Here is a 26020-nt window from a genome sequence, read left to right on the forward strand (position 1 = left end):
ATTGTTACAAGGCCAGATCAGTCAATCATCCAGACTGTTGCCCTTGCAACTACTGAAAAGGCTGCTGCCCCTCTTCAGGAACCACACGTTTGTCTGGCCTCTCAACAGATACCCCTCCGTTGTGGTTGTACCTACGGTACGGCTATCTGTATCGCTGAGGCACGCAAGCCTCCCCACCAACAACAAGGTCCATGGTTCATGGGGGGGATATTAATACTATATTTAAGAAAGGGGATTGCTGAAGCTGCTTGAACTATTGTGGAATTCGTGTTATAAGCACTTTAGTGAGAAATTTTGGGAAAATAACTACTCAGGAAGAACAATGTGGTTTCAAAGCCGGGAGATCGTGCATTGACCATTTTTTCGCATTAGAACAGATCTTAGAGAAACATAGGGAAAATAAATAAAAACGTATACGATTAATTATCATAGATTTTGAAAAAGAATGTGATATTGTCCTGAGAAAACAACGTTGAAGAGCATTACATGTGGCAAAAATAAAGGATCCTTTAATTGATATAATACAAGAAGTGTATAGAGATAACATATGTCAAGTGGAAAATTGGTAGTACACTTTCAGAGAAATTTAGAACAAGCAAGGGTCTGTTACAAGACTGTCACCAACATTATTTAAAGTCTATGTAGACATCAGTAATAAAACATGGTCTCATAAATGCAATGGGATGGGTCTAGAAATTAAAGATGGAGTTCATTTACATCACCTACTATTTGCTGATGATCAAGTAGTTATAGCACAAGATGGGGAGGATGCAGATTATATATGTAGAAAATTAGCATTGGAATACATAAACTGGGGATTGAAGATTAATTACTAGTGATCCAGGTGACTTATACATAGAGGGAAAGAAAATTAAGAATGTTAACACTTTCTGTTGTTTGGGAACCATTTTAGAGATTGAGCGAAAATCAGAGGTAGAACTTAATAAAAGAATTAGCAGAGGAAGGAAGGTGATTGGGATGCTCAACTCAATCTTATGAAACAGAAATATAATAAACTGAACCAAAAAATCATATATAAATCGATACTAGAGAGAGTAGTTATGTATGGAATGGAGACTTGTACTACTAATCTGAAACCCATAAAAAACTGCAAGCAGTAGAAATGGACTTCTGGAGAAGATCAGCAAAAATTTCTAGAAAAGAGAAAGTAAGAAATGATAAAATAATAAAGAGAATGGAAGTAAGAGAAAGAATACATGATGTGGTGGACAGAAGGCAGTTACAATGGAATGGGCATGTAGGAAGAATAGAGGAAGCCAGAATTCTGAACTGCAAGGAAAGAAGAGAAGGGGATGCCCTGTGATCACCTGGCTCCAAAATGTACGATTAACGATGAGAAGAGTTTGTGCAGAGGAAGAAGATATACAAAATTGAAACACCTGGAGGGACATCCTGAGGAGATAAATTAAGATTCTATGCAACAGATGTAATAATTTCTGGGTATTTGTTATGTTGGAGAATAACCTTTGTATGGAGGAAAAGCTCAATAAATAAAATTAAAAGGAATGATTCATACAAAATTAATCCCCACAAAATAGTTGTGGCAAAAATGTGTGCACATTGACATTCTGTGTTTGTAATCAATAAGTATTTCCTGACAAATATTCTGTAGTAATAATTTGTGCCTTTTCTCTGGTGCATAAGTGCTTTTATTCTCTATTTTGCAATAAATAGTCAGTTTTCCATTTCTGTGTGACCTGTTTCAAAAAATGATTGATCAGTTCACCCTACGTTTAGATAGTTCTTGTACACAGCAGTACACGTAGAAGTAAATGTAGAGTTCTTCTGCAGAACCACACATCCATCTGATAGCAATCTTATTTGTGCGTAGGTTGATTGTCATGTATGGCAGTTTCAGTCAGTTCATTTTTACCAACTGATCTTTTCATAAATAACAAATGCCATTTCTATTTACCAGGTGTTGCTTGGTCAAATTATACTATGCCAATTTTCTCAGACGAATATCTGGCCATGAAGTTCCTGTGGAATGATCAAGACAGCTTGTAGGTCAAAATTTATGACCACAACACTTGGCGCACAATGTCCTTGAATTTTGCGTTCATTGCACTTATTTTGAGCCAGATCTTGTCGTTGCAAATGTTTGTCATGATCTTGATTCAGCTGCTTCTCATCCTCTATCAAAAACCTGATTGTTGTACATTTATGACACTAGTTTCTCTTTTCATCATTTTCAGTTTATGTATGTCCACAGTAATGCAATATTTTAGAAACTGAGCAAGGAAAATTGTGGCAGACCGGCACAATGTAGGTGCACAGGTGTGTGTGTATACATAACATTCCACATGGGAAAAATATATATAAAAAACAAAGATGCTGTGACTTACCAAACGAGAAAGCGCTGGTAGATAGACACAATAAAAAACACACAGACACACACACAAATTTCAAGTTTTCACAACCCAAGGTTGCTTCATCAGGAAAGAGGGAAGGAGAGGGAAAGATGAAAGGATGTGGGTTTTAAGGGAGAGGGTAAGGAGTCATTCTAATCTCAGGAGTGGAAAGACTTACGTTAGGGGGAAAAAAGGACAGGTATATGTGCGGATGGATATGTATGTGTGTGCGAGTGTATATCTGTCCTTTTTTCCCCCTAATGTAAGTTTTTCCGCTTCCATCATTGGTATGACTCCGTACCCTCTCCCTTAAAACCCACATCCTTTCGTCTTTTCCTCCCCTTCCCTCTTTCCTGATGAAGCAGCCGTTGGTTGCGAAAGCTAGAATTTTGTGTGTATAGTTGTGTTTGTATGTGTGTCTATCGACCTGCCAGCACTTTCGTTTGGTAAGTCACATCATCTTTGTTTTTAGATATATTTTTCCCACGTGGAATGTTTCCCTCTATTATATTAAAAGATGATGTAACTTACCAAACGAAAGCGTTGGTATGTTGGTAGACACACAAATATTTTCCCACGTGGAATGTGTCCCTGTGTGTGTGTCTATATATATATATATATATATATATATATATATATATATATATATATATATATATATATATATATATATATATATATATAGAAAAAATTGGAAATGAAATTCGTTGTCAAAAGATGGAGACAGCTTTTAGACTTACAAAAGACATCTACAACAAAAAATGTCTCTCGAGGTACTCTAAATTGAGACATTACAACACGGTCATAAAACCAGAGTGCCTTTATGGGGCTGAAACGCTAATTTTAAACAGAAAAAAGGACATTCAAGAAATCCAAAAAAGAGAAAGAAAAGTAATCAGAAAAATTCTAGGTCCAAAATATACTGAAGAAGGAACATACAGGCTAAGAGCAAATAGTGAAATTCAACAATACACCAGCATATATTCGGATATGAAAAAACGCAGATTAAAATTTTATGGGCATATTAAAAGAATGGATGTTACCAGACTAACTAAACAAGTAGTGGAATTCTACGAAAATCGAAGTAAAGCTAAATTTGAGACAATAAAATGGATTGCTGCTATAAAAGAGGACATGAAAGAGGCAGATATAAAACAAGATGAAATTCAAGACAGAAAATTATTTGGGCAAAAAATTCATGACTGGGTAGTTGGTCAAGCTGAAAAACCAAAGAAAACTGGAACCACATGGTCTGATGAAAGGAAAAGAGCTCATTCCGAGAGAATGAAAACAATTTGGGCAGAGAGAAAGGCTAAAAGAAAATAACTGAATGCCCCGTGATTGTACTTCGCGTGGTCCAGTAGGGCCCAAACGTGAATAATAATAATAATAATAATAATATATATATATATATATATATATATATATATATATATATATATATATATATATATATATATATAAAAACAAAGATGAGGTGACTTACCGAACAAAAGCGCTGGCAGGTCGATAGACACACAAACATACACACAAAATTCAAGCTTTCGCAACAAACTGTTGCCTCATCAGGAAAGAGGGAAGGAGAGGGGAAGACGAAAGGAAGTGGGTTTTAAGGGAGAGGGTAAGGAGTCATTCCAATCCCGGGAGCGGAAAGACTTACCTTAGGGGGATGGATATGTGCGTGTGTGCGAGTGTATACCTGTCCTTTTTTCCCCCTAAGGTAAGTCTTTCCGCTCCCGGGATTGGAATGACTCCTTACCCTCTCCCTTAAAACCCACTTCCTTTCGTCTTCCCCTCTCCTTCCCTCTTTCCTGATGAGGCAACAGTTTGTTGCGAAAGCTTGAATTTTGTGTGTATGTTTGTGTTTGTTTGTGTGTCTATCGACCTGCCAGCGCTTTTGTTCGGTAAGTCACCTCATCTTTGTTTTTATATATAATTTTTCCCACGTGGAATGTTTCCTTCCATTATATATATATATATATATATATATAAAGTGGAATGTTTCCCTCTATTTTTATATATATAAAAACAAAGATGATGTGACTTACCATACGAAAGCGCTGGCAGGTTGATAGAAACACAAACAGACACATACATACACACAAAATTCAAGCTTTCGCAACAAACTGTTGCCTCATCAGGAAAGAGGGAAGGAGAGGGAAAGACGAAAGCAAGTGGGTTTTAAGGGAGAGGGTAAGGAGTCATTCCAATCCCGGGAGCGGAAAGACTTACCGTAGGGGGAAAAAAGGACGGGTATACATATATACAAAGACAGACATCTTTAAATATGCCTGCTTGTGTCTGTATATGTGTGGATGGATATGGGTGTGTGTGCGAGTGTATACCCGTCCTTTTTTCCCCCCTAAGGTAAGTCTTTCCGCTCCCGGGATTGGAATGACTCCTTACCCTCTCCCTTAAAACCCACATCCTTTCGTCTTTCCCTCTCCTTCCCTCTTTCCTGATGAGGCAACAGTTTGTTGCGAAACCTTGAATTTTGCGTGTATGTTTGTGATTGTTTGTGTGTCTGTCGACCTGCCAGCACTATCATTTGGTAAGTCACATCATCTTTGTTTATATATATATATTTATATTTATATATTTTCTTTCTCGAACGCCTGGAATCCTTACCCAATCCGTTACCCCCAGAAACCATCCTTGTAACCATTGATGCCACTTCCTTATACACAAATATCCCGCACGTCCAGGGCCTCGCTGCGATGGAGCACTTCCTTTCACGCCGATCACCTGCCACCCTATTTAAAACCTCTTTCCTCATGACCTTAGCCAGCTTCATCCTGACCCACAACTTCTTCACTTTTGAAGGCCAGACATACCAACAATTAAGGGGAACAGCCATTGGTACCAGGATGGACCCCTCTTACGCCAACCTATTCATGGGTTGCTTAGAGGAAGCCTTCTTGGTTACCCAAGCCTGCCAACCCAAAGTTTGGTACAGATTTATTGATGACATCTTCATGATCTGGACTCACAGTGAAGAAGAACTCCAGATTTTCCTCTCCAACCTCAACTCCTTTGGTTCCATCAGATTCACCTGGTCCTACTCCAAATCCCATGCCACTTTCCTTGATGTTGACCTCCACCTGTCCAATGGCCAACTTCACACGTCCGTCCACATCAAACCGACCAACAAGCAACAGTACCTCCATTACGACAGCTGCCACCCATTCCACATCAAACGGTCCCTTCCCTACAGCCTAGGTCTTCGTGGCAAACGAATCTGCTCCAGTCCGGAATCCCTGAAGCATTACACCAACAACCTGACAACAGCTTTCACATCCCACAACTACCCTCCCGACCTGGTACAGAAGCAAATAACCAGAGCCACTTCCTCATCCTCTCAAACCCAGAACCTCCCACAGAACAACCACAAAAGTGCCCCACTTGTGACAGGATACTTTCCGGGACTGGATCAGATTCTGAATGTGGCTCTCCAGCAGGGATACGACTTCCTCAAATCCTGCCCTGAAATGAGATCCATCCTTCATGAAATCCTCCCCACTCCAACAAGAGTGTCTTTCCGCCGTCCACCGAACCTTCGTAACCTCTTAGTTCATCCCTATGAAATCCCCAAACCACCTTCCCTACCCCCTGGCTCCTACCCTTGTAACCGCCCCCGGTGTAAAACCTGTCCCATGCACCCTCCCACTACCACCTACTCTAGTCCTGTAACCCGGAGGGTGTACACGATCAAAGGCAGAGCCACGTGTGAAAGCACCCACGTGATCTACCAACTGACCTGCCTACACTGTGACGCATTCTATGTGGGAATGACCAGCAACAAACTGTCCATTCGCATGAATGGACACAGGCAGACAGTGTTTGTTGGTAATGAGGATCACCCTGTGGCTAAACATGCCTTGGTGCACGGCCAGCACATCTTGGCACAGTGTTACACCATCTGGGTTACCTGGATACTTCCCACTAACACCAACCTATCCGAACTCCGGAGATGGGAACTTGCTCTTCAATATATCCTCTCTTCCCGTTATCCACCAGGCCTCAATCTCCGCTAATTTCAAGTTGCCCCCACTCGTACCTCACCTGTCATTCAACAACATCTTTGCCTCTGCACTTCTGCCTCGACTGTCATCTCTCCCCAAACTCTTTGTCTTTAAATACGTCTGCTTGTGTCTGTATATGTGTGGATGGATATGTGTGTGTGTGCGAGTGTATACCCGTCCTTTTTTCCCCCCTAAGGTAAGTCTTTCCGCTCCCGGGATTGGAATGACTCCTTACCCTCTCCCTTAAAACCCACATCCTTTCGTCTTTCCCTCTCCTTCCTTCTTTCCTGATGAGGCAACAATTTGTTGCGAAAGCTTGAATTTTGCGTGTATGTTTGTGTTTGTTTGTGTGTCTGTCGACCTGCCAGCACTTTCATTTGGTAAGTCACATCATCTTTGTTTTTTTTCTTTCTCGAATGCCTGGAATCCTTACCCAATCCGTTACCCCCAGAAACCATCCTTGTAACCATTGATGCCACTTCCTTATACACAAATATCCCGCATGTCCAGGGCCTCCCTGCGATGGAGCACTTCCTTTCACGCCGATCACCTGCCACCCTATTTAAAACCTCTTTCCTCATGACCTTAGCCAGCTTCATCCTGACCCACAACTTCTTCACTTTTGAAGGCCAGACATACCAACAATTAAAGGGAACAGCCATTGGTACCAGGATGGCCCCCTCTTATGCCAACCTATTCATGGGTTGCTTAGAGGAAGCCTTCTTGGTTACCCAAGCCTGCCAACCCAAAGTTTGATACAGATTTATTGATGACATCTTCATGATCTGGACTCACAGTGAAGAAGAACTCCAGATTTTCCTCTCCAAACTCAACTCCTTTGGTTTCATCAGATTCACCTGGTCCTACTCCAAATCCCATGCCACTTTCCTTGATGTTGACCTCCACCTGTCCAATGGCCAACTTCACACGTCCGTCCACATCAAACCCACCAGCAAGCAACAGTACCTCCATTACGACAGCTGCCACCCATTCCACATCAAACGGTCCCTTCCCTACAGCCTAGGTCTTCGTGGCAAACAAATCTGCTCCAGTCCGGAATCCCTGAAGCATTACACCAACAACCTGACAACAGCTTTCACATCCCACAACTACTCTCCCGACCTGGTACAGAAGCAAATAACCAGAGCCACTTCCTCATCCTCTCAAACCCAGAACCTCCCACAGAACAACCACAAAAGTACCCCACTTGTGACAGGATACTTTCCGGGACTGGATCAGATTCTGAATGTGGCTCTCCAGCAGGGATACGACTTCCTCAAATCCTGCCCTGAAATGAGATCCATCCTTCATGAAATCCTCCCCACTCCACCAAGAGTGTCTTTCCGCCGTCCACCGAACCTTCGTAACCTCTTAGTTCATCCCTATGAAATCCCCAAACCACCTTCCCTACCCCCTGGCTCCTACCCTTGTAACCGCCCCCGGTGTAAAACCTGTCCCATGCACCCTCCCACTACCACCTACTCTAGTCCTGTAACCCGGAGGGTGTACACGATCAAAGGCAGAGCCACGTGTGAAAGCACCCACGTGATCTACCAACTGACCTGCCTACACTGTGACGCATTCTATGTGGGAATGACCAGCAACAAACTGTCCATTCGCATGAATGGACACAGGCAGACAGTGTTTGTTGGTAATGAGGATCACCCTGTGGCTAAACATGCCTTGGTGCACGGCCAGCACATCTTGGCACAGTGTTACACCATCTGGGTTACCTGGATACTTCCCACTAACACCAACCTATCCGAACTCCGGAGATGGGAACTTGCTCTTCAATATATCCTCTCTTCCCGTTATCCACCAGGCCTCAATCTCCGCTAATTTCAAGTTGCCCCCACTCGTACCTCACCTGTCATTCAACAACATCTTTGCCTCTGCACTTCTGCCTCGACTGTCATCTCTCCCCAAACTCTTTGTCTTTAAATACGTCTGCTTGTGTCTGTATATGTGTGGATGGATATGTGTGTGTGTGCGAGTGTATACCCGTCCTTTTTTCCCCCCTAAGGTAAGTCTTTCCGCTCCCGGGATTGGAATGACTCCTTACCCTCTCCCTTAAAACCCACATCCTTTCGTCTTTCCCTCTCCTTCCTTCTTTCCTGATGAGGCAACAATTTGTTGCGAAAGCTTGAATTTTGCGTGTATGTTTGTGTTTGTTTGTGTGTCTGTCGAACTGCCAGCACTTTCATTTGGTAAGTCACATCATCTTTGTTTTTTTTCTTTCTCGAATGCCTGGAATCCTTACCCAATCCGTTACCCCCAGAAACCATCCTTGTAACCATTGATGCCACTTCCTTATACACAAATATCCCGCATGTCCAGGGCCTCCCTGCGATGGAGCACTTCCTTTCACGCCGATCACCTGCCACCCTATTTAAAACCTCTTTCCTCATGACCTTAGCCAGCTTCATCCTGACCCACAACTTCTTCACTTTTGAAGGCCAGACATACCAACAATTAAAGGGAACAGCCATTGGTACCAGGATGGCCCCCTCTTACGCCAACCTATTCATGGGTTGCTTAGAGGAAGCCTTCTTGGTTACCCAAGCCTGCCAACCCAAAGTTTGATACAGATTTATTGATGACATCTTCATGATCTGGACTCACAGTGAAGAAGAACTCCAGATTTTCCTCTCCAAACTCAACTCCTTTGGTTTCATCAGATTCACCTGGTCCTACTCCAAATCCCATGCCACTTTCCTTGATGTTGACCTCCACCTGTCCAATGGCCAACTTCACACGTCCGTCCACATCAAACCCACCAGCAAGCAGCAGTACCTCCATTACGACAGCTGCCACCCATTCCACATCAAACGGTCCCTTCCCTACAGCCTAGGTCTTCGTGGCAAACGAATCTGCTCCAGTCCGGAATCCCTGAAGCATTACACCAACAACCTGACAACAGCTTTCACATCCCACAACTACTCTCCCGACCTGGTACAGAAGCAAATAATCAGAGCCACTTCCTCATCCTCTCAAACCCAGAACCTCCCACAGAACAACCACAAAAGTGCCCCACTTGTGACAGGATACTTTCCGGGACTGGATCAGATTCTGAATGTGGCTCTCCAGCAGGGATACGACTTCCTCAAATCCTGCCCTGAAATGAGATCCATCCTTCATGAAATCCTCCCCACTCCACCAAGAGTGTCTTTCCGCCGTCCACCGAACCTTCGTAACCTCTTAGTTCATCCCTATGAAATCCCCAAACCACCTTCCCTACCCCCTGGCTCCTACCCTTGTAACCGCCCCCGGTGTAAAACCTGTCCCATGCACCCTCCCACTACCACCTACTCCAGTCCTGTAACCCGCAGGGTGTACACGAACAAAGGCAGAGCCACGTGTGAAAGCACCTACGTGATCTACCAACTGACCTGCCTACACTGTGACGCATTCTATGTGGGAATGACCAGCAACAAATTGTCCATTCGCATGAATGGACACAGGCAGACAGTGTTTGTTGGTAATGAGGATCACCCTGTGGCTAAACATGCCTTGGTGCACGGCCAGCACATCTTGGCACAGTGTTACACCGTCCGGGTTATCTGGATACTTCCCACTAACACCAACCTATCCGAACTCCGGAGATGGGAACTTGCTCTTCAATATATCCTCTCTTCCTGTTATCCACCAGGCCTCAATCTCCGCTAATTTCAAGTTGCCCCCACTCATACCTCACCTGTCATTCAACAACATCTTTGCCTCTGCACTTCTGCCTCGACTGACGTCTCTGCCCAAACTCTTTGTCTTTAAATACGTCTGCTTGTGTCTGTATATGTGTGGATGGATATGTGTGTGTGTGTGTGCGAGTGTATACCCGTCCTTTTTTCCCCCCTACGGTAAGTCTTTCCGCTCCCGGGATTGGAATGACTTCTTACCCTCTCCCTTAAAACCCACATCCTTTCGTCTCTCCCTCTCCTTCCCTCTTTCCTGATGAGGCAACAGTTTGTTGCGAAAGCTTGAATTTTGCGTGTATGTTTGTGTTTGTTTGTGTGTCTGTCGACCTGCCAGCACTATCATTTGGTAAGTCACATCATCTTTGTTTTTAGATATATATATATATATATATATATATATATATATATATATATATATATATATATATATATATATATATATATATATATATATATATATATATATATATATATATATATATATATATATATATATATATATATATATATATACTTTCTCGAACGCCTGGAATCCTTACCCAATCTGTTACCCCCAGAAACCATCCTTGTAACCATTGATGCCACTTCCTTATACACAAATATCCCGCACGTCCAGGGCCTCGCTGCGATGGAGCACTTCCTTTCACGCCGATCACCTGCCACCCTATTTAAAACCTCTTTCCTCATGACCTTAGCCAGCTTCATCCTGACCCACAACTTCTTCACTTTTGAAGGCCAGACATACCAACAATTAAAGGGAACAGCCATTGGTACCAGGATGGCCCCCTCTTACGCCAACCTATTCATGGGTTGCTTAGAGGAAGCATTCTTGGTTACCCAAGCCTGCCAACCCAAAGTTTGGTACAGATTTATTGATGACATCTTCATGATCTGGACTCACAGTGAAGAAGAACTCCAGATTTTCCTCTCCAACCTCAACTCCTTTGGTTCCATCAGATTCACCTGGTCCTACTCCAAATCCCATGCCACTTTCCTTGATGTTGACCTCCACCTGTCCAATGGCCAACTTCACACGTCCATCCACATAAAACCCACCAACAAGCAACAGTACCTCCATTACGACAGCTGCCACCCATTCCACATCAAACGGTCCCTTCACTACAGCCTAGGTCTTCGTGGCAAACGAATCTGCTCCAGTCCGGAAACCCTGAAGCATTACACCAACAACCTGACAACAGCTTTCACATCCCACAACTACCCTCCCGACCTGGTACAGAAGCAAATAACCAGAGCCACTTCCTCATCCTCTCAAACCCAGAACCTCCCACAGAACAACCACAAAAGTGCCCCACTTGTGACAGGATACTTTCCGGGACTGGATCAGATTCTGAATGTGGCTCTCCAGCAGGGATACGACTTCCTCAAATCCTGCTCTGAAATGAGATCCATCCTTCATGAAATCCTCCCCACTCCACCAAGAGTGTCTTTCCGCCGTCCACCGAACCTTCGTAACCTCTTAGTTCATCCCTATGAAATCCCCAAACCACCTTCCCTACCCCCTGGCTCCTACCCTTGTAACCGCCCCCGGTGTAAAACCTGTCCCATGCACCCTCCCACTACCATCTACTCCAGTCCTGTAACCCGGAGGGTATAGACGATCAAAGGCAGAGCCACGTGTGAAAGCACCCACGTGATCTACCAACTGACCTGCCTACACTGTGACGCATTCTATGTGGGAATGACCAGCAACAAACTGTCCATTCGCATGAATGGACACAGGCAGACAGTGTTTGTTGGTAATGAGGATCACCCTGTGGCTAAACATGCCTTGGTGCACGGTCAGCACATCTTGGCACAGTGTTACACCGTCCAGGTTATCTGGATACTTCCCACTAACACCAACCTGTCAGAACTCCGGAGATGGGAACTTGCCCTTCAGTATATCCTCTCTTCTCGTTATCCGCCAGGCCTCAACCTCCGCTAATTTCAAGTTGCCCCCACTCATACCTCACCTGTCATTCAACAACATCTTTGCCTCTGCACTTCTGCCTCGACTGACATCTCTGCCCAAACTCTTTGTCTTTAAATATGTCTGCTTGTGTCTGTATATATATGGATGGATATGTGTGTGTGTGTGCGAGTGTATACCCGTCCTTTTTTTCCCCCTAAGGTAAGTCTTTCCGCTCCCGGGATTGGAATGACTCCTTACCCTCTCCCTTAAAACCCACATCCTTTCGTCTTTCCCTCTCCTTCCTTCTTTCCTGATGAGGCAACAATTTGTTGCGAAAGCTTGAATTTTGTGTGTATGTTTGTGTTTGTTTGTGTGTCTGTCGACCTGCCAGCACTTTCATTTGGTAAGTCACATCATCTTTGTTTATATATATATATATGTATATATTTTTCCCATGTGGAATGTTTCCCTCTATATATATATATATATATATATATATATATATATATGGTTATAATAGGGGGAAACATTCCACGTAGGAAAAATATATCTAAAAACAAAGATGATGTGACTTACCAAAAGAAAGTGCTGGCAGGTCGACAGACACACAAATAAATGCAAACATACACACAAAATTCTAGCTTTCGCAACCAACAGTTGCTTCGTCAGGAAAGAGGGAAGGAGAGGGAAAGATGAAAGGATGTGGGTTTTAAGGGAGAGGGTAAGAAGTCATTCCAATCCCGGGAGCGGAAAGACTTACCTTGGGGGAAAAAAGGACAGGTATACACTCGCACACACACACATATCCATCCACACATATACAGACATATTTAAAGACAAAGAGTTGGGCAGAGATCAAATTCAAATCGGTGTTGTTCAGTAACAGCATCTTATCAGTTTCACTCTCATAGTTTGAAGCGTCAGTTTACTGTTTTTGTTCAAGTGTAAGATGACCCTGAATGTAAGATGACCCTGAATGTAAGATGACCCCCCCCCCCCCCCCCCTCTTTTTTAAGAGGCTCCTTGGAAATAATTTATTTTTAACATATTCCGTCTAACCAAAATAATAAACTTTTCTATATTACACCTATTGTACACTTATGCCTTTTATTCATTGTCTGCATTTTGATAACACAAGGAGAAATAAAACAGACAAAAAGGAATTGTTTCTATCAATTTTTTTTCTCTGCCATTTTTATTTACTTAGCCTGAGGTATCACTATTTTTACACAACATCATCATCATCCTAACAAGACAGCTGTGAAACTTATATCTTCGTTGTCATAAATATTTGGCTATTTATTCCAAATATGATGCGATTACTCGTTATGGTGGGATGCAAGATCGAAGACTTTTTTGTTTTGGTTAAACATGTAACGGATTTTACTTCTGTACTGATGTGAAAATGTCTCTTGCTTTCGAGCATATCATCTGCTCGCTGCTCTCTCATTGGCTTTATATAAGTGGCAGCTTACAAACACCCCTGTCATTCCCATCCATCATAACTCATGGTGAGTGATGACAACAGTGTTGCACGAACTACATAAGTACCTCACTGGCCCCATTCTAAACTCTTAGCATGTCCCGCAGAGATGTATGCTGTTGTTGAGTATTTGTCCAATTTTAAAGTCAGTTCGTTTCCAAGTACAAACAGATTCAAGAAAACAGCAGTTTAAATGTGTTAGATGTTCATAAGATGCCAAAGTACATAGTATAAATTCCCATAGTTTGCTGCACAACAAAATTTGCTGTCCACTCCCCACTGTTCCCCCCCCTCACACCACTTTATTGTAGTTTTCCCTCTGAGCCTACTGTAGTGCTGTGCTTGAGCAATAGTGAAAGACAAATGGGAATTTCTTCGATATACCATATGTAACAACAGAAAGTAATACACGAATAAAAGATCGCAGTTGTGATTCAGTCCAGTTCTCGAACTTTTGCTCATCCTGTGATCTAGTGACATCTGTTGGTACTATTTCCACAATGGCTCTTTCCTCTGCAGTTTATTCTTGTGATAACAATTGTGGACAGTTTAATGTGATTTATTTCATTTGTTAGACATTTAACTCTGGTTTAACTTTTTTTCCTTATTTCAGCTTAACGTCACCATTTTTTTCTAAAGTTGATTAAAAGTTGGTGACATTTTTTTCCCAGTGTTCTAATACATGAACAGAGACCAGATTTCTCATTTGCAACCCACTTGGTAAATCATTACAGTTTCTCATAACCAAGTAGAATAATGATTTGGTTTAAGGATCAAGTACTGGTTTTTGAAAGACAAGATGAAAGTTACCTGTACTTAAAAAGCCTTGTAAATATATACAGGGTGTCCCATTTATCTTGACCACCCTAAATAACTGTTTGTCCAGATGCAAATTGCAAAATATTTCAAGCAAATGTTCTTTAGCCATCAGGGGGACATCAATCAGCATGATTGCCTTCATTGTAGCTTTTTTTTTTTACAAAGATATGAACAGTGGTATGACTTTTTCAAATGGCACCCTGTATTTTTTATTCAGTAATTCATTTCCTCTCCTAAAGATCTATTCAAAAATGTATCACAGCATACCATTCACTTAAACTCAACGTTATTAATTACATAACACAACATTGACGTTGACGCTCCCAGCACTTAGTGCAGGTTCTCGGGGTGATGTAACACATCCGCATGCTGACGATGACAGAAAACAAATGTAAACACAAGTAGAAGGCACACCCGCCATCACATCAACTGTAATCAGTTGAAGAGTTGTGTGAGTAGAATATACAGCAAAGAAGAGAAGGTAGAAATGCTTCTCATATATGGGGAATGTAAGTTAGTAGAACAGTAATTGCAATACTGTTTTCTTATGTACAGGTACATTTAGTACAGTAGTTTAGTCTTTTTAAATACTGTTGTGTAGAGTAGGCATACAGTAAAGGCTGTCCTTCCTACAAACTGCATCGACATAACATTTCTTTTATTGTTGTCGTTGTTGTTAAAGGTAGGCAAAATGCTTCGCACAGCGTATGCCAACTACCTCCTCTTCTGGATGAAGTGCTGCTAAGAACTAGAATGCTTACGTGGTATCAACATGATAGATGTCCAGCACATAATGCCTTCCGTGCAAGTCGTGTTCTGAACTGAAGGTATCTTGCCAGATGGATTGGTCGAGGAGGAATAGTTACTTGACCTGCTAGGTCTCCTGATTTAAATCCTCTGGACTTTTTACTTTGGGGATACGTTAAAGACGTCTATCACGATATTCCAACAACTACAGAGGACAGGTAGGAACGTGTCATGCTTGCTTGTAATTCTCTTCAGCAGGCAACACTGGAAGCAGTAAATAATTCTTTCATTCAATGAGTGCACCAGTGTACCGGTGTCCAGGGTTACCACTTTGAGCACCTTTGAATGTTCTACTCCTGGGCAATGGTACAGGAGAGTCAAAGTCAGTTTTGTGTTATGTTTTTACTTGGTTTCATTTGCTCTCTGACAACTCCAGCAAGTGGTTGAATTTGTGATCCCAGGTTCAAAGTCATTGTTGTGTTGCCTAATTAATAATATTGTGTTTCAGTGAATGGTACACTGTGATACATTTTTGAATAGGTCTTTAGGAGAGGAAATGAATTACCAAATAAAAAATACAGGGTGCCATTTAAAAAATCTTGTAAAAAAACGAAGCTAATATAAAGGCAATCATGCTGATTGATGTCTGCCTGTCGGATAAAGAACATTTGCTTGAAAAATTTTGTAATTTGCATCTGGACAAACAGTTATTTAGGGTGGTCGAGATGAACGAGACAACCTGTGTGTATGGTATCTATGCATGTATGAGAACTTTTATTGCAAAGCTGTTCAAATACAATAAAAGTTTTATGTTGACAGAATTTAACGCTGTTTCCTCCTGAGTGTCACAAAAATCTCAATTTTAAAACAGAACATTAGATTGTTGTAATTATTAGCTCATAGTTGCTTGTGTATCCCTTGTACTAGAACCATGAGTCAAATGTCATGTGATTGTTCCAACAAGATCGATACTGCATTGAGCAGTTCATCATATTGGGACATCTCGAGCCTGTTTGCATGAAACCATTGTTTGCTAAGCCCTACCCTTCGGATCTCTTCAAAATAAATTTGTGTGAAACCTCAGTAGCCAATGATTCATCAGTAAATTAAGATGACCTCTACATTAATCTATTAAACACTTCAAAAGCATTGACCTCAGCAGCAATAGTGTAATCTGTGAATATAAGATGACCCCATATTTTTCGAATGACGATTGTCCGAAAAAAGCTTGTCTTATAATTGGGTAAATACAGTAATAATGCTGGTCCAGAACAAGCACCGTAGCATACCGGTTGTAACCACCTTTCTGATGGTACACTGAAAATAAATTTGTAGGGCCTCTTGATTCCAGGAATAACAACAGTTTTTTGCTCTTCAGAAAACTGAACAATAGCATTAACAGGCTGTATCAAGCCTGTAATGCATGGTGTTGTCATTTTACCTGTCTCATTATCAATTTTATGTGCAATATTTAAAACTTCTTTTGCCCTTTCCGTTGTTGCTAATACTACTGGGCATTGTTCTGATGTTGCACTTCTATATGGATTTGGGGAAAATGCTGTCCTGCTATTCAACATGTCAAACATATTGTTCATAAATTCTATAAAAAAGGTGTGTTTTTAGCTGTATGGCTCTGCAATTCCTTAATTGCTGTACTCACTCTGATAGCCACAGCAACAGAGTGGCTGATAGCTTTTACTTCCATTTTCACATTCATTTTCTGGAATGAATGTGTAAATAGTGAGTTTTAACAACATTCTGCTTTTTTGTTCTTTTTCTTGATATTGTATGTCAAGCTATCATCTTCAAATGAAACACCAGCATTGTTGCAGTGAAGTTGCTGCTAAGCAGATTCTTTTGTTTGCTTTTGAATAAATGTGGAACATTGTAAATAGCAAGTACTCGCTGTCCATTTACACTGAAGTAAGGTCTTTCTGGTGTAACCTGTAAATGTTTGAGCATGCTCTGATTACTAGCTCTGATCACAGATGACCAGTTTGGTTTCAAGTTTGCATTTTGCAATAAAATAATTATCTCCTGTAAGATGCCCAATGGGTTTGCATGTTTTACTCCTAAGTTACGCAAAAAACAGGCAGTTTCCAGTAGCTGTAAATACATCTTTCATAAAAACAAGTGTATAATTTGCAGTAATTTGTTTTCTCCCCCTATCACCCAAATCCTCTAGACCTTGTACTAAATCGAGATCTTTTGTGTATTCCAGATGTCGCATTATTGACACCCCATCAAAAGACACTGTGGATGCCCTTTTCAAAGCGGTTTATGCCTCAAATTTCTTGCTAAGTAGAATAGAAAGGTTTTTGTTAAAGCATAATTGTAGCAGCGCAGGTAATACTGTACCCAGTTTTCGTAAAAATTTATATGTTACTGGAGATTTGTAAAATAGAAACAGATCTTTCTCAGTCAAGGATCACTGACGATTTTTGCTCTTGCATTGCATTGCAGCCAGTGCTGTGGAATAATGAGAAGGGAAACAGAAACTTCTGAATGCATGGGTAGTATTATTTGAGCTTCTACAGTGTAATAATGTATCCTTAATTTTTGACGAGTAGGAAGATTTTTTTAAATGATCTGTTATGTTATGAATTTTCTGTTTCAGTTTTTGCTTCCTTAGAGTATCGTCATCGTCACACACCATACAGAGTTTTCTTTAAACTTGTCTTGCAGGCATTACTATGATTTCTTTCAGGTCTGAAAATGCTTCACATCGTTGCAGTGTTATGTTGGTTTCTGCCAGCTGCACTCTATGTTATTCTTAGTGTACTTACTTTCAGTTCAAGTGATGGCAGATTAATCTTATCACTAGATCCCACAAATCTTGTGAAAGAACCAGTATCAGATGTAAATTTTAGACGAAGTGCTATGTGTGTAAGCCATTGTTTCCTGGATTATAGATTAGATTAGATTTACTTTCACTCCAATTGATCTGTAGTGAGGAGGTCCTCCAGGATGTAGAACATGTCAGAAAAACAATAATACATGACAAATATTTACAACTGAAACAAATAAGCAAGGTCCCAAGTGGAATGATCATCATTTTTTTAATGAACACTATACGAAAGAATCATTTTACAAACACTTAATGCACTGAATCTAATATAAAAAAATGTTTTTGTTATTTATAAGGTAATAAACATGTAATAGAACTACTACAATACTTATTTACAGTGAACACATTACTGCACTGAAATGGTGCAGAGGTTAGATTGTACTTACACACACACACACACACACACACACAAATCAGTTAATTCTACTGAGAGGAGTAGAAGGAGTTGGCCATCCAAATAAATCCTTTAGGCTTCTCTTAAACTAAATTTCATTGGTAAGCTTTTTATGGCTGCTGGCAAGTTATTGAAAATGTGTGTTACTGAATAATGCACACCTTTTTGTACAAGAGTACGTGACTTTAAATCCTTGTGAAGATTATTCTTATTTCTAGTATTGATTCATTGAACTGAGCTGTTGGTTTGAAAAAGTGGTATATTTTTAATGACAAATTTCATTAAGGAATAAATGTATGAGGAAGCAGTAGTTAGTATCCCTAGTTCCCTAAACAGGCTTCTGCAGGATGTTCTTGAGTTCACACCACATATCTCTTACTGCACGTTTTTGTACCCGGAAAACTTTAGCTTGGCTTGATGAATTTCCCCAAAAAATAATCCCATATGACATTATGGAATGAAACTAAGCATAGTATTCGAGCCTTTTCATTTTTATATCCCCTATGTCTGACACAATTCGAATTGCAAATAGAGATTTGTTAAGACGCTTCAGCAGTTCTGTTGTGTGCTCCTCCCAGTTGAATTTACTATCAAGCTGTAATCTCGAGAATTTAACACTGTCCACTTCTTCTATCTGCTTGTCATCGTATGTTAGGCATATACTCGTGGGACACCCATTACGAGTTCTGAACTGCATGTAGTGTGCATTTTCAAAGTTTAGTGACAAAGAGTTGGCTTGGAACCATTGATTAATGTCCACAAATATTTTATTAGCCGATCTTTCTAAGACTACACTTGATTTGCTTTTTGTTGCAATGTTTGTATCATCAAACAAAATGAACTTGGCATCTGGTAATGTTAATGATGAAAGGTCATTGATATACACAAGAAAAAGTGAGGGCCCCAAAATGGAACCTTGTGGGACCCCACATGTAATTAGTTCCCTGTTGGATGATGCCTGACAGCTTGATACATGTCTCTTTCCTAATAACACCCTTGTTTCCTGCCAGAGATATAAGATTTGAACCATTTTGCAGCATTTCCTGTTACACCATAATATTCTAATTTACTTAAAAGGATATTGTGATTTACACAGTCAAATGCCTTTGACAGATCACAAAATATACCAGTTGCCTGCAATTTTTTGTCTAATGAATTAGGCACATTTTCACTGTAAGTGCAGATAGTCTTCTCAATATCAGAATCCTTTAGAAATCCGAACTGTGACTTTGAAAGTATGTTATTTGACATAAGATGGTTATAAAGCTGATTATACATTACTTTTTCTAAAATATTTGAGAATGCTGGCAAAAGTGAAATTCAACTGAAATCTGATGCCATTTCTTTATCTCCCTTCTTAAACAGTGGCTTAACTTCAGCATATTTCAACCTGTTCATCAAAATGAGCATCACACAGGAGTCTGTTGTGCAGCTTTTCTGAATCCATATCTAGCAATCTGACACTGTCTGTAACGATAACTCTCCGCCAGGAAAATGTGAAATATATATTTATTTTTCATCAATAACTTAAGTAGCTCAAGGATCATTAGCTTCATAAAAAGTAAAAAGTAGCTTCATAAAAAGTTATCTATTATCATGTATTTGCTAACAGCTTCTTTATTTTCAAGCTTTGTTGGACTAGTTTAAATACTTTGATTACCAGATCATTGCATAATTTAGTACACTTTCAAGAGCCTGTCCTATGTTACATTTCAATCTTTCAGTTCTGGAAATGTCTCTACTGCAAGGATATTTTAAATCTGGTTAACAGTAAGTGAATACACTGACTGCGTTCTCTCATGTGCAGAAGGCACACAGATGTGAGCATTCAATCAAGTTTGGATTGTAGTTCACTCACTATCCACCCTGTGTCGGATGTTTCTGAGAAACTTCATAAGCACATGGTTCCTAATCTCTTCTTCTGTGTGACATTACTTGCCTTGCTTGAAACAAATCCTGTATATAACACTGTTTTCCCTTTAGTGCTTAGTTTCTTCTTAGTGAAAGACAGTTCAGTAGTGAATGTATAAACTCAATGTTTCCAAGTGTTTGCATGATGAAATTCTTATTCTGTCGTGTTCCCTTCCATTATCTACTGTGTAAATGCTCATGAAACATACACCAACTAATGGAAGAGAATGACAGAGAGCACTAAAGAACAGCTTAATCAAACCTGGTTTCTACAGGCTGAACTTAAGCAAATGAGCATCAGTGAATGAGAATTCTATCCAGTATGAACAATGGGCAAGTGTGAGAAAACATTCAGTTGTGTTCTGTGCACATTCATTTGTGTTTGCTTGTGGTTGACTGGTTGTCGAAGCATCAAAGGAAGCTGGCATTTTCTATGCTTTCATGCTAGCATTACAAAAAGTAATCTTCCACTGTGAACTACTGAGGCAGCCAGGGACTGTGGTTGTGTGTGTGAGTTGTGCTTGAATGAATATGTGTGTGTGTGTTTTGTCTAATTTTGATGAAGGCCTTTTTGGCTCAAAGCTTACTTGTTTGACAATCTTTTGTTGTGCCTATCTGTGGCCCAGCATCTCTGCTGCATAGTGAGTAGCAACTACTCTTATCATAATATTGTCATTTAATATGAGAGGAATATAATGCAAAAAATGTTGTTAACTTACAAAGAGTAATCATGGAAGAAGAGCATGATCTTAATATGGAGTTAATGAATAAGTTCAAGAATAAAAAGGAGAAAACTTCAGCCTCCAGTTCATTAGGCATTTGCTTGAGAAATTCAAGTTTTTGTAAATGAATGTGAATATGTTTTGTATGTATAAATGTTTAAAACATATTTTATATGCTTGAGTTTTTCCAATGGTTAATATGTTATAGTTCTTCACATGACACAATATTTGTGTACACACTCCATTTCATTTTTTTCATTACCGCAGTCTAATATTTATTTGTATTAGCGGTATTATAAAGAAGACATTTTGTTTTTCTTAGAAATAGTCAAGACAACTCCATTGTGTAACTTTGTGTAGTGAAGTAAAAAATAAATGAAAGTGTTAATCCCCTAATTGGAGAAAAGAAAAAAAGAAAGAAAAAAGATAGTAAAATAACTAAAATTATACATAAATAAAATGTGTCATTTCACTGTAGTTATGACAATCCAGTGCCTTATTTATTCATTTAAGAGGGAAAAGTTCTGATACCAACTTGTTATTTTACTAGTACATTAAGTAAAATTTTAATTAAAATAATTGAGTATAATAGGCCTTATGACAGCTTGGCCTACAGCAACTGCTTCTGGCTCAAATGCATTTTGGCGATGTCATTCGCCTCCACAGCATGAGAATGAAACACATCTCCAATTTATGTTACATAGTTGTGCAGAACTGCAGCAGCCACAATAACATTCACACTCTTGTTTTGTTAATACTTTAGTGAGAGTTAGGAAACATTTCTTCCAGCTCTGTTACATATCTGGTAGCAATTTGGAGTCTATTGTAGCTCCTGCATGGGGTCGAAACACAATAGTCATAAGATGGTTGAAGAGAGTGTCTCTGCTATCTCCAACAAGCAAACCAACATATTGTCCATTTTAAAATAATGCAGCAATTCTACCATTGTCCCAAATGCGTGCAGCATGGGTGGAATTTAACCAATGGTTTATAACATTCAAAATTTTCATATTGGCGTCACATATGATATGTGTTCTGATAGAAAAAAAGTTATTGTGATTTATGTATATTTCTGTGTGTGCTCCAGAAGGACAAAGTATGGGTACATGTACACAATATATGGATCTTATGACTTTTGAGAATCCACCAATTCCATAGAATTCCCTTTTGTTCCTTGGTGTATTTTTTTGGTTCCATGGCAGGGACACTTACAGTATCTTTAAGACAAACCGTTTATCACACTGTTAAAGGTTCTTCTGTCAGTAGTACAATGGATATTGATAAGACCCCTGTTATGAATTTGATAAGTAACAGTGCGAAATATTTGCACTCCATAAACAATTTGCAGCCTAGGAGACAAAGCACGATTTCCATCAGTATTATGCTGTAGTAATGGCTCCAGAATACCAAGTAGTGATTCGAAAGATTCCTTACGAAATGCAAAGAGCTCTTTCAAATCATTGTCACTATACATTGCAAATAGGTCTCTTCTTCCCATTACGACACTCATTACTGTGATGTTTACCTCTTCCTCCCTCTCCATATATTCTTCATTGTCCATGTAATACATAGAATTTGATATTTTACACACAGAAACCAACGAACACACCTTACTTCTAAATTTACTCCCGCTACTGCTTGGGAGTAAATTTTGGCATTATCTCCTCCTTCAGTTACTAACATATTAGCATACTCTTTGATTGTGCTTTCCACCACTTACGGAGTAAATAAATTTACTTTGGAAGTAAATGAAAAATTTACTCCACTACTGCAGTTCAGTACTCTCAGCTGGAAGTCGCTGATTGCCTTCTTTCTTCGTAACTTACTACTTTAGTTTTACTTACTCTTTGTTGGTACTTGGCATGTTTAGTTATTGTAAACAGTTATGCAATGGTGCATTGTAAGAAATAACTGCTTGTTGATAGAAACTGTAAGAAACTCTAGCACTGGTCATCATTAGATGAAACCTAATTACTTGGTGAATAACAGTATACTTTTTCTAAAACCTGATTTGCCAAGGAGCTTTATCAGGATATGTATGGTGATCAATTACTTTTTCCACGATGTCATTATTTGTCTTTTCTGCCTTTCAATATTCTAGTAGTCACAAGCAAAAGTTTTGTTGTTGTTGTTTTCCCCACTGTAATAATGATGCTATTATTTTCCGCAGGTGATAAATTGCAGTATTGTGAAAATAATACAATTGTATGAGACAAAGAACTCACGGCATTCAACAATGATAGTAGGTAAAACTGGTGCAGGTAAATCAGCAACATGGCGCATGCTTCAAGCATCACTGAGTCGCTTAAGAAAAGAAGAAAAACCAGGATATAATCTGGTTAAGGTAAGCAAGTTTTATAAAGCTGACATTATATGTTTTCTTTTCTGAGTAGTATATAAATGCTTGTGTTGATCAGTGAAGACCATGTTAGAACTTAAAATTCCTGTTTTTCTTTTTTGAATGCTTTCATTATTTTATTCATGTTATTGTTTCGATTCTTCTGCCCGTATTGCTTAAGATTTCTTGATTTTTTTCAGTAGAGTTAATGTTCTAAATTTGATACCATATTCTGAAAAGAGTTTTACTGTGTTATTTATAGGTCTTGTATATTGTTGCTATACAGATCTATTCTTACTTCCATTAAGGAAAAAACTGGTAGTTATTTACACCATTATTAGAGATATAAAAATCCCAATGAATTATGAAAAAAGAAAAATAATCTTTCATAAATTGCTGAGTTTGGTGTTTAGTCATATTACTCTTTACACACCTCAGTTAGACTTCATTACGCATCCAGAGATCAAGAACAGTGTTTTATATTTGTTTTTGGATGTATTTCCCCATCTTTGACACTGTATTAACAAAATATGTGAGATGAAAAAATTGTGTAATAAGAAAAAAATTCCAGAACTCTGTAAAATACTACATATTATCTTAGCAGTAAATCAGGACCAATGGTACAACTGTTGATGACATCACAGTTCTGTCTGCAAATAAACTGATGTGGAATTTCCATCTATCAGTTAGTATTGTCTAGCTGGTTGTTGAATTTCTGTAACTTTGGATTGGAAACAGATTATCTGTGTTGCCGTAACCCCATTAGTTTATTTTAAACATTTTCAGAGTTTGAATACACAGGTATTTTTTTCCACAAAACTTGAATTTCCATTCATGAAAATCTAGTAATAAGGTTTCTCCATAAATTTGACTAAATGTTATATGCTTTTGTATATATACAAGGCTCTTGTGAATGCTGCATTTCCAATTTATGATTCAAGAATAATTTTGCATGATTCTACATATCTGTAATGATTTACTCTCTCAAAATGTATTTTGTTTCTTCCATCACCAAAGTCATTGATGCCCTCAATTTGGATTGTGTTTGTTTATTTTCTTCATATATTCATAAATTCTCTGGCAAACAATATCTAATGAGTACATGAATTGCTTAAGTAGTAGATGTGTAATTTATTAGTTTTACAAGAAAATTTATATCCTTTTCTAAGTATTTCCACAGAAAATAGAATAAAGACTGTAGAAAAGAGCTAAAACAATTTATTTTCAGAAATCATAATCAGTAGTAGTTCTGACTTGTGGCAGGTCCAGGCATGGTACATTGCTACTTCTCCCTGTCTTGTGCTTTTCTATTTAGTTCCACATATTTGTTGCTTTTCTCTCTGACACTGTCCAGTAGTTGGTATCTTCTTCTTTCTCTCACACTCTTTCCCTTTATCATCACATCAATTTCTTGCTGGAGTAAATACTGCCGTCTTCCTTATGGTGTCTAAGGGGTTTCGGTCTTCCTCAAATCTTCTCATCATCTCCTCATTCCTCACCATGTCTTCCCTACTTCTTCTTCAGTAGCGCCACAGCCCTTGGTGAGCCTTGGCTTTTTCAACAACCTTCCTCCACACTTCTCGGTTATTTGCTGATCTTTTGCACCCCCGGACTCCCATATTGATGATAGCCATTATTACCTCATCGATCCATCTTTCTCTAGGTCTCCCTTTTCGCCTAACTGACTGGATCATACCTTTCATCATTTTCTTTGGAATTCTATCCTCTGCCATTCTCTCCAAGTGTCCTAGCCATCGTATTCGCTGTGATTTCACAAATTTTACTATGTCCCTGCCTTGTATTAACTCTTGTAATTTGGCATTGTAGTGTATTTTCCAGCCTTCTTCCTCCCTTATTGGCCCATAGATTTTGCATAGTATTTCCGCTCAATGCTTCTTAGTGCATTTTTATCGTGTTCTGTCAACGTCCATACCTCTGAGCCATATGTGATAACTGGGCGGACTATGAAATTATATATTAGCGGTTTAGTTTTTCTTGTAGCAAGGCTATTTTTGAAAAGCTGCATATTTGCAAAGTAAGCTCTGTTTCCTGCTTGTATTCTTTCCCTTATAGCCTTTCCAATACTGTTATCATTTGTTATTAGGGCTCCCAAGTAGTTAAAAGAGAACACTCCATTGAAACATTTCCCATTGATGTTTAGGTTTTTAGGGGTTCTTCTGGCCTCGGATTGTGACATTACCATATATTTTGTTTTGTTTTCATTTACTATGAGGCCAATTTTTAAGGCTTCTGTTTCCATTGCTCAGTATGTTTCTAGGAGTGTATGGGTATTTCTTCTTACTATAGCAATGTCATCATCGTATGCACATATCTGGCTAGTTTTCATAAATATGGTGCCTCTTTTGTTGATTTTATTTACTACACTATGCAGGGCTATATTGAATAGGACAGTGGAGAGACTATCCCCTTGCTTCACACCTTTAATAAAGTCAAAGCTTTCACTTGTTCTGCTAAGTACCTTTGCTTTTGCTCTTGTCTCTGTCATTGTCATTCTGATTAGTCTTATTAATTTAGCACATATACCAACTTCTTTCAGTACTCTGTATAGTTCTTGCCGATTTATGCTGTCAAAGCCTTGTTTGAAATTGATGAATAGGCAATGCAGATCTATATCATATTCATAGAACTTTTCCGTCATTTGCCTTATCACAAATATTTGATCATTTGTTCCTCTGCCTGGTCGAAAGCCACACTAATATTCCCCTAGTGGTATACTAGGATCCGGTCCTTTAGACAATA

At 39.4% G+C, this 26020-nt stretch overlaps 1 protein-coding gene across 1 annotated transcript in view; it reads left to right on the forward strand.

Annotated features, from left to right (window-relative positions):
- LOC124802831 (dynein axonemal heavy chain 2) overlaps window positions 1-26020 on the forward strand; it is a 1031222-nt gene that overhangs the window by 534337 nt on the left and 470865 nt on the right. The window contains 2 exon segments of the mRNA XM_047263843.1: window positions 17872-17885; window positions 23107-23266. Of these exon segments, the coding sequence (XP_047119799.1) occupies window positions 17872-17885; window positions 23107-23266 (174 nt within the window).

Source organism: Schistocerca piceifrons, chromosome 6 (assembly GCF_021461385.2).
Source record: "Schistocerca piceifrons isolate TAMUIC-IGC-003096 chromosome 6, iqSchPice1.1, whole genome shotgun sequence".
NCBI lineage: Eukaryota > Metazoa > Arthropoda > Insecta > Orthoptera > Acrididae > Schistocerca > Schistocerca piceifrons.